The sequence below is a fragment of the Bufo gargarizans genome, chromosome 5, assembly GCF_014858855.1.
Source record: "Bufo gargarizans isolate SCDJY-AF-19 chromosome 5, ASM1485885v1, whole genome shotgun sequence".
Classification (NCBI taxonomy): domain Eukaryota; kingdom Metazoa; phylum Chordata; class Amphibia; order Anura; family Bufonidae; genus Bufo; species Bufo gargarizans.
Genome location: NC_058084.1, coordinates 348,373,666 through 348,390,842, shown reverse-complemented (window position 1 = coordinate 348,390,842; position 17,177 = coordinate 348,373,666). Strand labels below are relative to the sequence as shown.

General features: G+C 43.6%; 1 protein-coding gene across 1 annotated transcript in view; it reads right to left on the bottom strand.

Moving 5' to 3' along the window:
• The window catches only part of SKAP2 (src kinase associated phosphoprotein 2), a 277,254-nt gene that overhangs the window by 95,827 nt on the left and 164,250 nt on the right, over positions 1-17,177 (bottom strand). The window contains exons 6-9 of the mRNA XM_044295336.1: positions 15,447-15,530; positions 12,839-12,963; positions 11,914-11,968; positions 9,696-9,770 (exon numbers count right to left, since the gene is read on the bottom strand). Of these exons, the coding sequence (XP_044151271.1) occupies positions 9,696-9,770; positions 11,914-11,968; positions 12,839-12,963; positions 15,447-15,530 (339 nt within the window). The remainder of the gene's footprint in view (positions 1-9,695; positions 9,771-11,913; positions 11,969-12,838; positions 12,964-15,446; positions 15,531-17,177) is intronic.

The window sequence follows — 17,177 nt, the reverse complement described above, 5'->3', positions numbered from 1 at the left end:
AACGCAGCCTTCCAGCCCTGATGCAGTCTGAATGGAGCGGATCCGCTCAGACTGCATCAGTCTGGCGGCGTTCAGCCTCCGCTCCGCTCGCCTCCGCACGGACAGGCAGACAGCTGAACGCTGCTTGCAGCGTTCGGGTGTCCGCCTGGCCGTGCGGAGGCGTGCGGATCCGTCCAGACTTACAATGTAAGTCAATGGGGACGGATCCGTTTGAAGATGCCACAATATGGCTCAATCTTCAGGCGGATCCGTCCCCCATTGACTTTACATTGAAAGTCTGGACGGATCCGTACGAGGCTATTTTCACACTTAGCTGTTATATGCTAAAATAATGCAGACGGATCCGTTCTGAACGGAGCCTCCGTCTGCATTATTATGATCGGATCCGTTCAGAACGGATCCGATCGAACGCTAGTGTGAAAGTAGCCTTAGCTGTAACCTTCAAGTGCCACCAATGGCAGTAGAAAGGACATGCCCCTGAGAAAGTGCACACCCCCTGAGCTGCCCACTTGAAATAAATCTAGCAGAGTAATTGGAGCAATGAATGGGGAGATCTCTGGATCCATGTGAGGTACAGGGCTGTTAGAAAGAGGATGTCATATTCTATATGATATTGGATTTTCATTTTTTATATTAATCAGATGATAACCCTTTTAAGTCCTGCTCACTAAACCATACAGACCAACTTGCAATGTTCCTCCCTGCACCATAGAAATGAAGGCTCAAAATCAAGCATTGAAGAGGACTAACAGACCTGTAAATATTGTTTGCCTCACATGCATCCAATGCTGCATCTCTCATGGAGAAGGATCTAGCACTGTAAGCCATAGCCAAGATCTCTGCATGGAGGGAGCGGTAATGTTTTCAGGGGCACACTTTGGGCATGTAGACACTCCATGAGCATCTGCTCTTAAATCAGAAATTCTGCTAATGAATGCACACATTACTCCATGCACAACTTTTATTTTCATAGACGCTCACCAAATCTGTTACATATAAATTCAGTTTCTCTGTGTATCTGGAGGCACAGTGTGGAATTCTAGCTTTCTAGGGATGTGGTATTTTATAAAATCTTACAAAACCATAACCTTTTGCTTGTATGTTTGTGTTATTTTTATTATATACAGATGTTACAGATCCCTGCTTGTCAGTTTCCATTTCCATCACTACATTACATATTTCTGCCACTAGGTGGCAAGTGTTTAGATAACGTCATCATCTGGTGCATTAGAAATGAAACTGTATCTGCAGGAACCAGCTAGAAATGTAATAACTCCTATTAGCTGACATTCAGGTCTAATATGTCAGTAAATATGCATTTACAGTCCTGATCAAAAGTTTAAGACCACTTGAAAAATTGCAAAAAAATCTTATTTAGCATGGCTGGATCTTAACAAGGTTCCAAGTAGAGCTTCAACATGCAACAAGAAGAAATGGGAGTGAGACAAAACATTTTTTGAGCATTCAATTTAATGAAAACAACGAATAAACTGAAACAGGCTGTTTTTCAGCTGATCAAAAGTTTAGGACCACACCTCCCAAAAAAACTAAACCCCCCTAAAACAGAAATCCAACTTCCAAACATGAATTCAGTAATGAGTAGCTCCGCCGTTATTGTTGATCACTTCAAAAATTAGTTTTGGCATGCTTGATGCAAGCGTTTCCATGAGGTGAGTGCTGAAGACGGCCACACGAAGGCCATCTACTGTCTGGAACTGTTGTCCATTTTTGTAAACTTCCCTTACCATCCATCACCAAAGGTTCTCAATTGGATTTAGATCAGGGGAACACTCAGGATAGGCCAAAAGAGTGATGTTATTCTCCTGGAAGAAGCCCCTTGTCCTGCAGGCATTGTGTACTGTAGTGTTGCCCTGTTGAAAAACTCAGTTGTTACCACACAGACGAGGGCCCTCAGTCATGAGGAATGCTTTCTGCAACATCTGGACATAGCCAGCGGCCGTAGAAAACATGGCACGTAGAAAACATCTCAGGTGGGATCTGCTTGATATGCCAGTAACGTTGGAAACCATCAGGACCATCAAAGTTAAATTGTTTCTCATCAGAGAATAAAACTTTCTTTCACCTTTGAATGTCCCATGTTTGGTGCTCTCTTGCAAAGTCCAAATGAGCAGTTCTGTGGCGTTCAAGGAGAAGAGGTTTTTGAAGACGTTTTTTGTTTTTGAAGCCCTTCAGTCTCAGATGCCGTCTGATGGTTATGGGGCTGCAGTCAACACCAGTAAGGGCCTTAATTTAGGTCGAGGATCGTCCAGTGTCTTGACGGACAGCCAATTGAATCCTCCGGCTCAGTGCTGGTGATTTTTTTTGGGGTCTTCCACTTGACTTTTTTCTTCCATAACCCTCAGGATCATTTAAGAAATTCCAAATGACTGTCTTACTGCGTCCCACCTCAGCAGTGATGGCGCGCTGTGAGAGACCCTGCTTATGCAGTTCAACAACCCGACCACGTTCAAAAAGGGAGAGTTTTTTTGCCTTTTCCATCACAACGTGTGACTACCTGACAGAAAATGACAATGAATCCACATCTTTGCACAGATTTGGCCTTTTAAAGGCATGTGATCCTAAACTTTTGATCAGCTAAAAAAAACTGCCTGTTTCAGTTTAATCGTTATTTTCAATTAATTGAATGCTCCAAAAAATGTTTTGTCTCACTCTCATTTCTTCTTGTTGCATGTTGAAGCTCTACTTGGAACCTTGTTAACACCCAACAATGTAAAATATGATTTTGATCAGGACTGTATAATGCTGTTTTTATTGAGTAGGGATGATGATCTGGGCACACTCAGTTTGCATTCAATAATTGCAAGATTAAATCATTGAATGTCAACGGAATGGATAAAAAAAAAAAAAGAGAAAAGTATTCTGGCTTATATACCCCCCTCCATTTACGATCCACCCTGACATGATACAAGTGCATCAAAACGGCACATGTGAAAGTACCCTCAAAGAGTACTTCCTGAGCATTATTACTGTGCCTGACTAGCAAGAACTGAAGTACATGCCCTGCATTAACCTTTCATTTTCTCTATTTTCATTCTGGTTGAGCTTCTATGGAGAAAAGCTCATTGCAATACGTGAGTGTACCAGACTATGATGGCTGATGTACTGAAATTGTGGGACATGTGTTGCCCTTTAATATATGATAGTTCCCGGAAAGCTTTAGCCCCAGCAAAAGATGACAAATTCACCAGTTCATGTAAGTCATTAAATAACAGTAGGTAAAAAGCAGAGAATTCCCATAAGGACGGAGCCTTTTCATTCTAATGGCTCTATTTGTGCCATTATCTAGAATCAGTATTGTTATGTGCCGCCAAGTAAACACTTGCAGCAAGAAAATTTCAAGGGAGTGCAGTGTCAATTCTGGAGACCTTTTATTGCAGTGTATTGTAAATTACTGTATTGTCATTTTCAGACGGCTGCCCATGGCTATTAGTAACATACGCCTGAAGGAAACTAAGGCTCTACAATGTGAAGTCCAATCACAAAAAGTTTTTCAGTGTGTTGCTGCTCCACTTTTATGTGAACAAAAAAAGGGACTGATATAGAAATGCCAAACCGAGGTTTCAATCAAACGTCATGTCTACATGGCATATAGCTCCTATATTGGTCCTGTTACAAGGTACAATCAAGCAAGATTTAAAGGGAACCTGTCACCGCCAAAATGCCCCTTAAACCACCTACAGTACCTCATACCCAGGGCCGGCGTCATAACCCGGCATCCCCGGGCAAGTGCCGGGGCCCAATGCTCCTGGGGGGGCCCACTGAGCTGCTATGAGCACCTCCATCAATACAGATGGGAGCTCTCACTGCTGTCACTTCACTTACGCAATACCCCTTTGGTGGGGCCCTCTGAGCTGCAGAGACTCAGACCACACCCCCTCTACACAGGACACACGCTGCCTGAGGAGAGAGACCGGAGGGCTGGAGGCTGGAGCTGGAGCTGGAGCAGAGAAGTGTGTAGACAGTCTGTGAGTGAGTCTGCACTGTGACTGTCTCTTGTCTGTGGGACAGAAGGGGGGGTCTCTTCAAACGGCTGCTGCTTCATTCTATTTAGTTGTATTACTGTTTCATTAAGCAGTTTGCCTCCATGATACCTGCCCCCCCCCCCCATATCCTGTCCTATCTCATCCTCATGGGGCCCCTGCTGTCTCCTTTCCTCCCTCATGTATCCAGAGCTCCTGTTTCACCCCCCTATCTCCTATTGCTGCCCTGCACAGACCTCCTGCCCCTACTTCTTGTATGAATCCCCCTCAGAGCCCCTTCCCCCTACTTGCTGTGTCCACCCCTCCTGTCCATCCAGGGCTCCTGTTTCACCCTCCTATCTCCTATTGCCTTGGACAGACCTCCTGCCCCTACTTCTTGTATGAATCCCCCTCAGAGCCCCTTGCACCTACTTGCTGTGTCCACCCCTCCTGTCCATCCAGGGCCCTTGTCTCACTCCTCTGCCTCTCATTATGGTGCCATCTGAACCGCATTCACCATAAGGACCTTCTAACGTCACAGGGTCATGTGACTGTGCCCCCCACCCCGTACTGTACCCCCTTTATACCCTGCATTGTGCCCTCTTACCACACCCTGTGCAGTGCCCATAGTCATTCCGTGTACTGTGCCCTCTTATACCCTTTTATCCGGTCACTGTATGGTGGTTTTATCATTGTATGGCGGTGTTATCACTATATGGCGGTGGTATCCAATAACTGCATGGCCATAACTGTGTCCCCTTCCATGCCCACACCACTTTTTTTAGACCTGGCATGAGCGGGAAAAGATACAGATTGCGGTGTCAGAAATACGCCTAACATAGACGTATTTCTATATAATAAATGACCCCCTAATTGTATTATTATTCGGGGGTAGGGCTAATATCTTTATATTATATAGATTCTAGTGTATTATACTGTGCCCTGTATTTCCCAGTAGAAAATGATCCTTGGGAAACACAGTCCTCATCCCTGACCACCAGGACCAGGAAGCGCTCTGTCAGTACATGGCGGCCTCCCCTCTCCGCCGCGCTGCTCCGCTGTGTACTGGGGCTTATTCTGACACTAGGGCTGGGTTGACATCCCATTTGTGGCATCCATTTAATGTATACCAAAAATGTATGTGTTAACAGATGCCTCAGACTGATGCCGCACAGTGGCGTCCGTTCACCATACAGTTCCATTGTAAAAAAACATATATGCATTTTTTACTTGACTCTGCAGGATACAAAAACGTGGAATGCTGCACATTTGTATACATCAGGCATGTCCAAACTGCGGCCCTCCAGCTGTTCCAAAACTACAACTCCCAGCATGCCTGGATAGCTTACAGCTATTAGAGCATGCTGGGAGTTGTAGTTTTGCAACAGCTGGAGGGCCGCAGTTTGGATATGCCTGGTATACATCAAACAGATAGGAAAAACGTGATGTGAACACACATTGGGGGGGAGGGGGGCGTACTAAAATTTGCTGTGGGGCCCAGTCAGTTCTAGCTACATCACTGCACATCTTCTCTCCTCCAGGCCTGGCTCACTGCTGCAGCGGCCGCCGGAGAGAAGGAGCGCAGGGAACTGCGGTTAGTGAATGACAGGACTGCCAGCTCCCCTGCAATGATAGGTATGTGAGGGGGCCACTGGGGGGTCATTCATCACACGGTGAGGGCCCCTTACACAGTATAATGACTCCCAGTGCCCCCCATTTAGTATAATGATCCCCATTGACCCTCTATTTAGCAGAATGACCACCAGAGCCCCCATTAAATATAATAACCCCTTGTGCCCCCTCCATACAGTATAACCCCCAGTGTGGGGGCGACTGGGGGTCATTATTCTGAATGGAGGGTCACTGTGGGGTCATTATACTGTGAGGGCCCTTTACATAGTATAATGACCCCCAGTGTCCCCCATTTAGTATAATGACCCCCAGAGCCCCCTCCATACAGTATTCCCCCAGTGTGGGGGCTACTGGGGGTCATTATTCTGAATGGGGGCGACTGGGGGGTTATTATTCTGAATGCAGGGCCACAGGTGGTCATTATACAGGGGGGGGGGGAATTGGGGGTTCATTATACTGTGTGAAGGGCCACTAGTAGTCATTATACTGTATAGGGGCCACTGGGGGTCATTATACCATGTGGGAGCCACAGGGGGACATGTCAATGTAAAAAAATGCCTCATGGGGGCCCACTGGGATTTATCGCCCAAGGGCCCACATGAACCTGGAGCCGGCCCTGCTCATACCTAAAGTATGTCCTTGGCTAATTGGTCTGAAGAGCAAGATTGCTGAAAAGCAACCTTTATTCTGCCGTGCGTTGTATGCAAGTGAAGAGCTTGATATCAAGGGGGCAGCAGCCTTAACGCTTGAAGTCAAGCTTGTTGCATCCCCTTCCTGCCGTTTGCATTTGACTGGTGTTTATTTTTATTTTTTTTCATGCCCAATTCCCCAGGATATCTTTCTCCTGTGCCATCGATCTTGTATTCTGCGCCTGCACAGTGAGCCCTGCTGTAGTGCACCTGGCTTCATAGGCTCATCGTGCAGGCACCAACTCACAGGCACGAGCCAAGCCAAGTACTCTGCAGCAGTGCTTTTTGCTCAGGCACAGAAAAAAAGATCGAATGGTACAGGAGCCGAATCTCCTGGGCAATTGCACATGAAGAAACAATAACAAGACATCAACCAAAAGCGAACGAGAAAGAAGGGGACGCAGCAAGCTTAAAGGGGTTCTCCAGGAATTAAGAAAATGAAAATACCTAAATATTACTTACTTATAAATAGATTCCCAAATACCTTTCATTAGTTAAAATGGCTTGTTTTTTTCTATGGAGCAATCATTAGGAGAAATAAAATAGTCACCGTCCTATTAGTACACACAAAACCTGTCCTAATCACACAGCCGGACAAGTTACTTCACAACACTGAGGTAAAATCTTCCTCTCTGCTCTACTTGTCAAGGCTTATGATCTTGAATAGAGCTGATCTTTAGCTGCATCTCTGTGGGAATGTAGTTCATGAGAAGACATGAGGTACAGAGAGGACGGACAGGACAGACTGTGGTATTGCGGGGCTTTAGTAATGGAAACTGCATACAAGTGCTGCTGCTCATTATCCACATCCCCACCTCTTCTCTGTACTTCATGTCTCCTCATGGACTCCATTCCTACAGAGATTCAGATGGAGATCATATTAAACTGTATTCAGGTTCATAATCTCTGACAAGTAGAGCAGAGAGGAGGATGAGGCAGCTCTTTACCTCAGTGCTGTGTAGTAATTTGTCCTCCTATGTGATTAGGACAGGTTTTGTGTGCATTAATAGGACATAGGCCATTTTATTTCCCCTGAGGATTGTTTCCTATACAAAACGTGCCATTATTATTAATGAAAGGTATTTTGGAATATATTCATAATAAAGTAATTTGTATTTTCACTTTCTTAATTCCCAGAGAATCCCTTTAACTTTAAGCTCCTTATTTGCACACGGTGGAATAAAAGTTGTTTTCCTTCGATCTTGCCCATCGGACGAAGTATCCAAGGACATCATTGCAAACCAGATGACTTCAGCTGTGAGGCACTGCGGGTGATTTAGGGGGCATTTTGGCATTGACAAGTTCCATTAAAAGGGATATTCCCATTTTAAGTTGGCCATAAACACAACATGACAATTGAACATTATTTCTCCCAACTCCAAAATACACCTGCACTCTTGGCTGAGATCAATGAGTTCTAATGTGTATGCCCAGCTTATAGGGGTTGTCTAATCTCTCTGTTACTAGGGTTAGATGAGACTAAGCCCTGACCACCAGGTGGACAGGAAACAATGAGCAGGCCGGCATTTGCTGTTTCAGTAGCTGCTACTGCAGTGCATGGGAGCTAGAGAAACAGAGTAGCGCAGAAATCTATGCTACCTAACGTTGAAATAGCATGATTTGCTATAGCAAGTTATGCTGTTTTAATGTTAGGTAGCATAGATTTCTGTGCTACTCTGTTTCTGTAGCTCCCATGCACTGCAGTAGTTTACAGTTTCCATGGCTCCTATGTACTACAATAGGAGCTACTGATACAGCAGAGCACTGACCTGCTCCGTTTTCCGGCCACCTGGTGGTTTGGGCTTAGTCTCATCTCGCCTTAGTAATGGTGAGATGAGACTACCCCTTTAAGATATTAATAGCACTGCAGTCCCCTTTTCTCTGTAATGTAACTTCCATAGATCCCACAGCCACCTCTCTGTTGATGTCAATGGTAGTAGCAGACACTGTAGACTGATTTGCGATGAAGGGAATTTTTGCTTATTGGACATGGGAGATTTATGTCTATCTCTGTGTTCCATCCCTTTTATTCCGTTCCTAGACTGTTGTTTTTGTTTCCTATATAACCCGCTTATTCTGTGTATTATTACACCCCTTCCAGTACTTCATACACCCCAGGAGTAACATACAAACCTCGCAGCTACTTATATAGAAAAATAGTTTACTGATAACATAGAGGAGACAAAGCAATGGATATTATACATAAAGATACAGACACTACAAATAACATAGAGGACACCGCCACACACAGCCACCTCCGTTCCTGCGCACCCTGGATGCTAAGCAAATGTGGCTAATAATGTGTATGTATATACAGTATATCCAGATTTCTCCAATATACTTTCTACTGGATATACACTTCTAACCAACTCACATCCAGTACCTGACCATTAGTACATGTACATATAGAGACTCATGCCTAAATAGCATATATAATCTACTGGTAATACAATTGCAGACTACAAATATCTATATGCACACATATAAAGTCTACAGATATATTATACTTAACTTATATGCATACCCACATACGCACACATATAACTTAGTTTGCTCTTGAAGTAAGGTTGGTCCAGGGGGGTCCAGGAAGAGAGAGAGAGACTCCTAAGTTTCATGTCACCTTTATGTTCCTGTGTCCCAGACCCCACCATGAACTCCACCCTGTGATCACCAAAATATCTTCCCAATCTGTTGGCCAAGAGAATGTTGTCCAACTGCTTTTACAATGTGCCCTTCCTGCCTTTGATATGCTAACAAGGGAAACAATGACCAAATGGCTACTGGCCATACTGATATCACTCAATGGGTGAATACCACTGGCTATCACTATACACTATATCCAATTATTAGGCATATTTGTGTGGTGATCAGGCTGAGGTTCTGGCTAAGAGCCAAATTTTCCTGTAACAGTTTGAATTGGTAAAGGGAGCCTCATGACCCCTATTGTCCCAAACAGTGAGGATCCCAGGGGATATGCCATAAATATTCTAGCTGGCCATACACATTTAATAAATGTCGGCCAACAATGGCTTGGTCGACAACTATCTATCCCAACTTGTGTTCAATGGGGCGGGAGGAGAAAGCCGCTACCAGTCACCTCTGGCCACAACTTATCTTTTGGGAGAACAAAAGGATCAAACAAAAGGGGTAGAGTTGGGAGCTTCCCATACAGATTAGATTGTCAGCCAAACCTACTATTTTTAGTGGATGTGGCTGACAATAGACTAATGTGTATGGGGGTCTTTATACTGTATATGTAGGATTTAAAAGTGGAGGGTTTTACTTGGGTTTCCATTATACAAATATGCCCAGACTTTTTAGGGGCATAATGGTAAGAAACCAAACAATCATCAGGATTTTATGTTTGTTTAGGGGTTACATGGTATAGTCATACCTGGGAGTTCTTCATAAATATCTTCATGGTCATCAATGAGAGACGGCTGGGTCACATCATCATACGTTTCCCCATCTACATAAAAAATAAAAAAAATACATAAAGGGCCCTCTTCAGATGCACGTACCGCAGATGTAAATGCTTTAAATATACTCCATAGAATATTTTTTTTTTTCCATCTGCTAATAATACAACATTTAGGATCAATCAATACAAACTTCATATGTTGCTTATTGCATTTTAGGCTTGCATTGTTCAATATGTACCAGTAGAAAATGAAACGTAGCTTATTCCCTGGGGGAGAGGCACACCATGCCCCCCAAAGTTAAACTTATCTAATCCCGCAATTCTGGAACTGCACAGTCAGCTATGCTGAAGGAGTTACCATCCTGTAGTCCCTCATGGATCGGTAGGGATTAGATAAGTATATCTTTTAGGCCTCATGCACATGACCGTTGTGTGCATCCGCATCCGTTCCGTCATTTTTCACAGTTTAGCGGAGGTTCCATTCATTTCTATGGAGATGTGAAAAAAAAATGATAGTCCTCAGTTTTTTCTCCGCGTCCGTGATCCGTGATTCCAGTCCGTCCAAAAAATATAACCTGTCCTATTTTTGTCAGTGGAAAACGGAGGACGGACCCATTCAAGTCAATGGGTCCGTCCAAAAAAACGGATGCACTACTGAAAAAAAGTAGCATTTTCAGCTTTTTAGCAGAGGGTAACTTTAAATGGTGTACTGAGAAATGGTTGCCAGCATTCCCCTTGTCAATAGAGTCTGTTCCTACAAAGCTCGACATCACTGATTGAACAGTTTCACATAGTGTACAGGCACACCATTTTGTCAAAGGGAAGTTTACATTTACATTCCAAAACTACATCAGGAAACCAGAACGTGTACCTGTACCCTTAGGCCCCTTTCACACACATTGCACCCGCACTAAATCCGGACCCATTCATTTCTATGGGGCTGTGCACATGAACGGTGATTTTCATGCAGCACTTGTGCGTTGCGTGAAAATCGCAGCAAGCTCTATTTTGTGTGTTTTTCACGCAACGCAGGCCCCATAGAAGTGAATGGGGCTGTGTGAAAATCGCACCGCATCCGCAAGCAAGTGTGGTGCGATTTTCATGCACGGTTGCTAGGAGACGATCGGGATGGGGACCCGATCTTTATTATTTTCCCTTATAACATGGTTATAAGGGAAAATAATAGCAATCTGAATACAGAATGCATAGTACAATAGGGCTTGAGGGGTTAAAAAAAAATAATAACAAATTTAACTCACCTTAATCCACTTGTTCGCGCAGCCGGCATCTCTTCTGTCTTGTTCTGTGAGGAATAGGACCTTTGATGATGTCACTACGGTTCGTCACATGATCCATCACCATGGTAAAAGATCATGTGACGGACCATGTGATAAGCGTAGTGACGTCATCAAAGGTCCTATTCCTCACAGAACAAGACAGAAGAGATGCCGGCTGTGCGAACAAGTGGATTAAGGTGAGTTAAATTATTATTATTTTTTTTTTAACCCCTCAAGCCCTATTGTACTATGCATTCTGTATTCAGAATGCTATTATTTTCCCTTATAACCATGTTATAAGGGAAAATAATACAATCTACACAACCTTGAACCAGTTTTTTATCACGCGCATGCAAAACGCATTTCACCCGAGCGATAAAAACTGAACAACAGAACGCAATCGCAGTCAAAACTGACTGCAATTGCATACCTACTCGCGCGGGTTTGCCGCAACGCATCCGGACCTTATCTGGACACGCTCGTGTGAAAGAGGCCTTAAAGTGATATTCCATCTCATAAAGTGAGGGCATCTCACAAATAAATGCCATCACTTAACGATTGTGGGTTTCTGACTTCTGGGTCCCACACCAAGCCTGAGGATGAAGGTACTGAAGGGTTGAATCGGTGCTTTCACAGTCCTTTCCAGCATAGCGACATCCATAATGGAACCAACTGCAGTTGAGGACAACTGGAGCACCACTTTGCTGGGAACAACAGTGAAGGGGCTGCAGCACTCAATCAGGACTGTGGTTCCTTCAGTCTCAGGATCGGTGGGTGGGATCCCCATGAATCGTAAGGTGATGGCATATTCCAACAATATGTCCTCACTTTATGAGAAGGGATTACTCACAGTATGAGCATGCATATATTTTATAGGACATGTCACACTTCAGCCGGGTATTTCTGGTATGTACCTTCTTGAATTGCATGTACCCACTCTTCTGCCTCCTTGGGGGTTGCAGCAGCAAACTGAAAAAAAAAATGTAAGAGTAATAGGCACAAACGATTTTCCAGCTGAAAATGCTAGCATTCATGTCACTTCTTTATGGAAGCATTAGCAATTCTTTACGTGTCTACTGATACTTTTCTTGCAAGGATGCTTCTTATAATGTACAGTTAATTTTGACAAATTTACATAATTGGAGCAGAGGATGATGGATTTGAAACTCTGATCAGCAGCTGGCAGCTGGGCAGAAAAAAACTGCTTCTCTTCATCAATGTCAAAGCCAAAACTGATGAACGAAATTTGCCCTTGACAATTAGAAGACACCCGTGAATATATCTAGACTGCTGGGTATAGTTTTCTTAAAAATGTTCCTGTCAGATTCCAACACATTACCTGACAAGTTAATTAAATGATTTTCAAATGCAATTTTAGATATTTAGACTGTATTAGAGTTACATTCTATATTGATGCAGAGATGATAGAGCCTTGAAATGCTCCACTGGCGTATGAGTTTGGGCTGATTCCCTCATACCCCCTGGCGGCCATGTTTTGTGATTTAGCATTTAAGGTGTTTGTATTGATAAATCTGCATTTATCTTCTGGGGAATTCAATGTTTCTGTACTATATTACAAACTACATAGAAAAAAAATAAAAAGTGACAGTGGTAAAACATAAAAGGAACAATAGAAGTGATATGTATGCAGCCTTTTAATTTGGAGGACATGAACTTTATCGGAATTGTTTTTCTGCTTATATTCCCCTATGCATCAGCACACTGCAGATGTGCCTGCCAGTTAGTGAGCTGTTACAACCCAAATGTTCTTCGTTCTCCTAGCCTGACGATCTTACAGTTTTATCAATTTAATTTAAACAGAGGCGTAAAGAGTCCAACCTGATAGACGCGTTTATCAGGAGCGTAGATTTCAAAACAGCAATCTTTCTTTCCATCCTTGCGTAGCGTATTATTTATCCTGGCACTGTACCCTTCCAGAGAAAATTCACCTTTCTGCTGTTTGTCTGTCAGAGATAAAGAAGAGTAGCACCTGTAGTTAAATCCCTAGTGGCTGGCCATCTAAATGAAGCGGGGGCAAAAGGCGTTGTGCTTGGAGCTTTTAGAAAATTGCTGAGAATTACAATCAACAAAAAATATTTTCCAAAAATATGCGCACCATGATGATGAAACAAAATTAAAACATCTTGCTCCAAGCATTTAATAACTGAAAAAATGTTGGCAAAACATCCGCACTCCCTGTAGGAGAATTTAAGTAAAATAAAGTAAACCTTTAAAGGGGTTTTCCAGAAGTAAAATATTGATGACCTATCCTGAGGATATACTGTATTAGGCTACATGCACACGACCGTTGTGTGTTTTGCGGTCCGCAAATTGCGGATCCGCAAAACACGGATGGCGTCCGTGTGTGTTCCACAATTTGCGGAATGGCACGGACAGCCATTGATATAACTGCCTATTTTTGTCCGTTTTGCGGACAAGAATAGGACAGGTTATATTTTTTATGCGGACCATGGAACGGAGCAACGGATGCGGACAGCACATGGAGTGCTGTCCGCATCTTTTGCGTCGCCATTGAATTGAATGGGTCCGCATCCAAGCCGCAAAAACTGCGGCTCGGATGCGGACCAAACCTACGGTCGTGTGTATGTAGCCTTAGAATGCAGGTCTGACTCCTGTTCATAGGCTAAATGTCCTTTAAGTCTCCTCACACTGATTAACGCATTCTTCCCCCAAGGAGAGATAGGACCCCCCAAAACCTGACTTAGGCCTCTCACCCAGTTCTCTCTGCTCTGCACTGATAATGGGCAATCACCCTGATACAGCTGTCTGCTGATGAGGTGCTGGCTTATTTCTTATCCAAGTCATGTCTCAAGGCCTATTTAAAGGGTCAAACATTGACTTATAGGATAGCTGCCTCACATCTGGTAGAATTAGAGGCGGAGCTTGTTAAGAGCTCATTTGCATCCCTTTCTTTCCAGAATTCTAGAGGAGCATGTATGGCCTATTAAGGCACTCTCCGTAAGGAGAGATAGCACCCCCCAAATCATGACCTATGTTTAGCTCAGTCCCATTCAAGTAAATGGATCTGGGCAGCTGCAATACCAGGCACCGCCACTACATAATATACAGCGCTGTGCTTGGTATGCCGTAAGCAGGCCACAGCACTCACAAGAATACTGTTGACTCTTCAAACAGCAGACTGGTGGTGGTGCCATGAGTTGGACCCCAAGTAATATGAGTAATGAGCTATCCTGAGGATAGGTCATCAATATTCTACTCTGTGAAAACCACTTTAATATGATGTATTGATAAATATATGACATACAGATGAGTCTCACACTTCAATCCACCAAAAAAACATTCTAAGTACGGTCAAATGCAACACCAGGTTTCCTTAGTTCATGGTAGGGGTGCAAGGATAGGTAGAAATCTTTGAAACTATTAACATCATGACGTTTTGGGGACAACATTCCGTTGTGATGACTATGAAACCACATCACAGATTATAAAATCTCTGCCACTAGGTGGGGCTCTGCATTTCTACTTGTACTTCTCCCAATAATAAATCAGTGCTGATTAAGCTCCTAAGCTCCTCCTTGTGGCAGCTGCATGTAGATAGATTTGTTGTTATAATTTAAAGGGATAGTCCAAGATTTCAATATTCACGGTCTATCTTTAGGATAGACTATCAATATCAGATCGGCAGGGATCCGACAACCTGCAACCACACTGATCAATTGTTTCAGAGTAGCTAACACTGGATGTCAGCACAGGAGCTACACTATCCTTAGAATAGTCCATCAATATTTCATCAATGGGGGGCTGACTCCCGGCACCCCCACTCATCAGCTGTTTGAAGAGACTGGCGTTGCATCCCCTCCATCGATGACCAGGCACAACTCATACTTTTCGTAGTGGTCATGCCTGGTATTACAGTTGACCACAGTTTTGTCCCATTTGAATGCCATGGCCCCTTCAAACAGCTGGTCAGGAGACAGACCCGCACCAATCTTTTATTGATTGTCTATTCTAACCCTGAATATCACTTTGGTTCCATGATAAAGCACACTGGAACTTGGCTGCCAACTAGGAAACTATGGGTTGAATTGTGAATCCCTCCAAAACATGAAAAGACGGGACACTTATTACACCAAATATCTTAAAAGTTAATGACTAGTTGAGTCAAGTTGCACTGCATATGTAATGCCACAAGTGCCAATATGATAGATTTAGCATAAGTAGCACCATATACTCATGCATATACCATGCAAACCCCCCATATTGCTCCCTGCTGTCCATCAACAATGTAAAACATGCTTCATCCTATCATGCCAGTTATGTATCCCACAAAAATATCTGGGCATCATTTTATAACTAATTGTCACATGCATTCCTAAAGGTAAGATTATAATGTTAATTTAAAACCTGAAAGAGTTATGGGCTTAACATGTCAGCTGAAGAAAAAAAATAGTAATAAATAACATACCTTTGTCACTGCCATAGTAGTAAAAGGTGGTGTAACTTAGTACACACCAGCGCTTTTGCCATTCTAATGCGAAAAAGCTGTGATCTGGCATGGGGAGAAAGGATTCAGTATTAAACCAGGTTGTTACATTTATGGCTTACTTTTGGTCAAGTATTATACTGGTGTGCGTGTGATCATCTATCTGTGAAATGAGAACAGTATGAGGGAAATCAGTAATAATTATTGGGGGGATTATGTGCAGAAAACGTGGACATGACTGACAATGTTTATGAACAATATATTGATGCAGTTGCATGGGTACTCAAGGTACATGGTCAGGGACTGTCTTCCATTGTCTTGGTGGAGATCACCACCAGCGTTGGAATGGCCCATCAGAGTACCAGAAAATCCTCCAGTGGGCCCAGGCTCTGATACCATGGTGAGTCCCTAAGGTCCAGAGAAAAAATAATTTGGAGATGCCTTTGGAGACAATAAATCACCACTAGGCTTGATTTCTTTGAATTAAAATCTATTAGACTTTATTCATGATATGGAGGTTGGGCCAAGAGAATCATTTTCTCTGGTGGGCCCAAACAGCCCCATTCCGACCCTGATCACCACAATGTCCAACTGCATCTCTTTCCCGATGCTTCAAGGCAAAAGTTCTAACCAATGATCCGCTATACTGCCCTTGATGTGTGATTTATTTACGTTGAAGATTTTTATTAGAGGAGGTAGTTATCTTTTATTTTGACCGGCACTGGTATAAGATCTCTATATGGTAATATTATCCATTTTATCTGAGCACTATGTAGTATATAATTATTTGGGTTTCCTATTATTAATTAAAGGAGTTTCCAGAGGGGTTCTTTAGAAACGGCTCAGAGTAGTAAAAAACAAAAACAAAAAAGGGATGTTCACCCTCACTAATCCCATGCTTACTGGGTCCCCACTGGTCTCTGATTCCTGGACCAAGATTGACACACAAGAAATGCCTGGAAAAGCCTGCTCAGCCAACTAGTGGCGGAGGCGGGTCACTGCTGTGGACAGGGATTGGCTAAGCAGGCATCCGCAGGCATTTCCAGTGTGTTAAGTCAGGACCAGGAAGTAGATATTGGCAGGGACCAGGTAAGCATAAGAACAGGAGCAATAGAGGACCTCTGAAAGTGAGCATCCCTTTTTTATTCTTTTATACCACTCTGAGCCATTTCTAAAGAATCCCCCCTTCCCCCAAGAAAACACCTTTACTCAAGGTAAGCGAGTGGATCTCCAGCCTGCCAGCGGCGATCGCTCGCTGGCAGGCTGGAGATCTGATTTTTTTAACCCCTAACAGGTATATTAGACGCTGTTTTGTTAACAGCGTCTAATATACCTGCTACCTGGCCCTCTGGTGGTCCCTTTTGTTAGGATCAACCACCAGAGGACACAGGTAGGTTAGTAAAGTCGCACCAAACACCACACTACACTACACCCCCCCCCGTCACTTATTAACCCCTTATGACCCCCTGATCACCCATGATCCCCCCATATAAACTCCCTGATCACCCCCCCTGCCATTGATCACCCCCCTGTCATTGATCACCCCCCTGTCAGGCTCCGTTCAGACGTCCGTATGATTTTTACGGATCCACGGATACATGGATCGGATCCGCAAAACACATGCGGACGTCTGAATGGAGCCTTACAGGGGGTGATCAATGACAGGCGGGTGATCACGCATATACACTCCCTGATCACCCCCTGTCATTGATC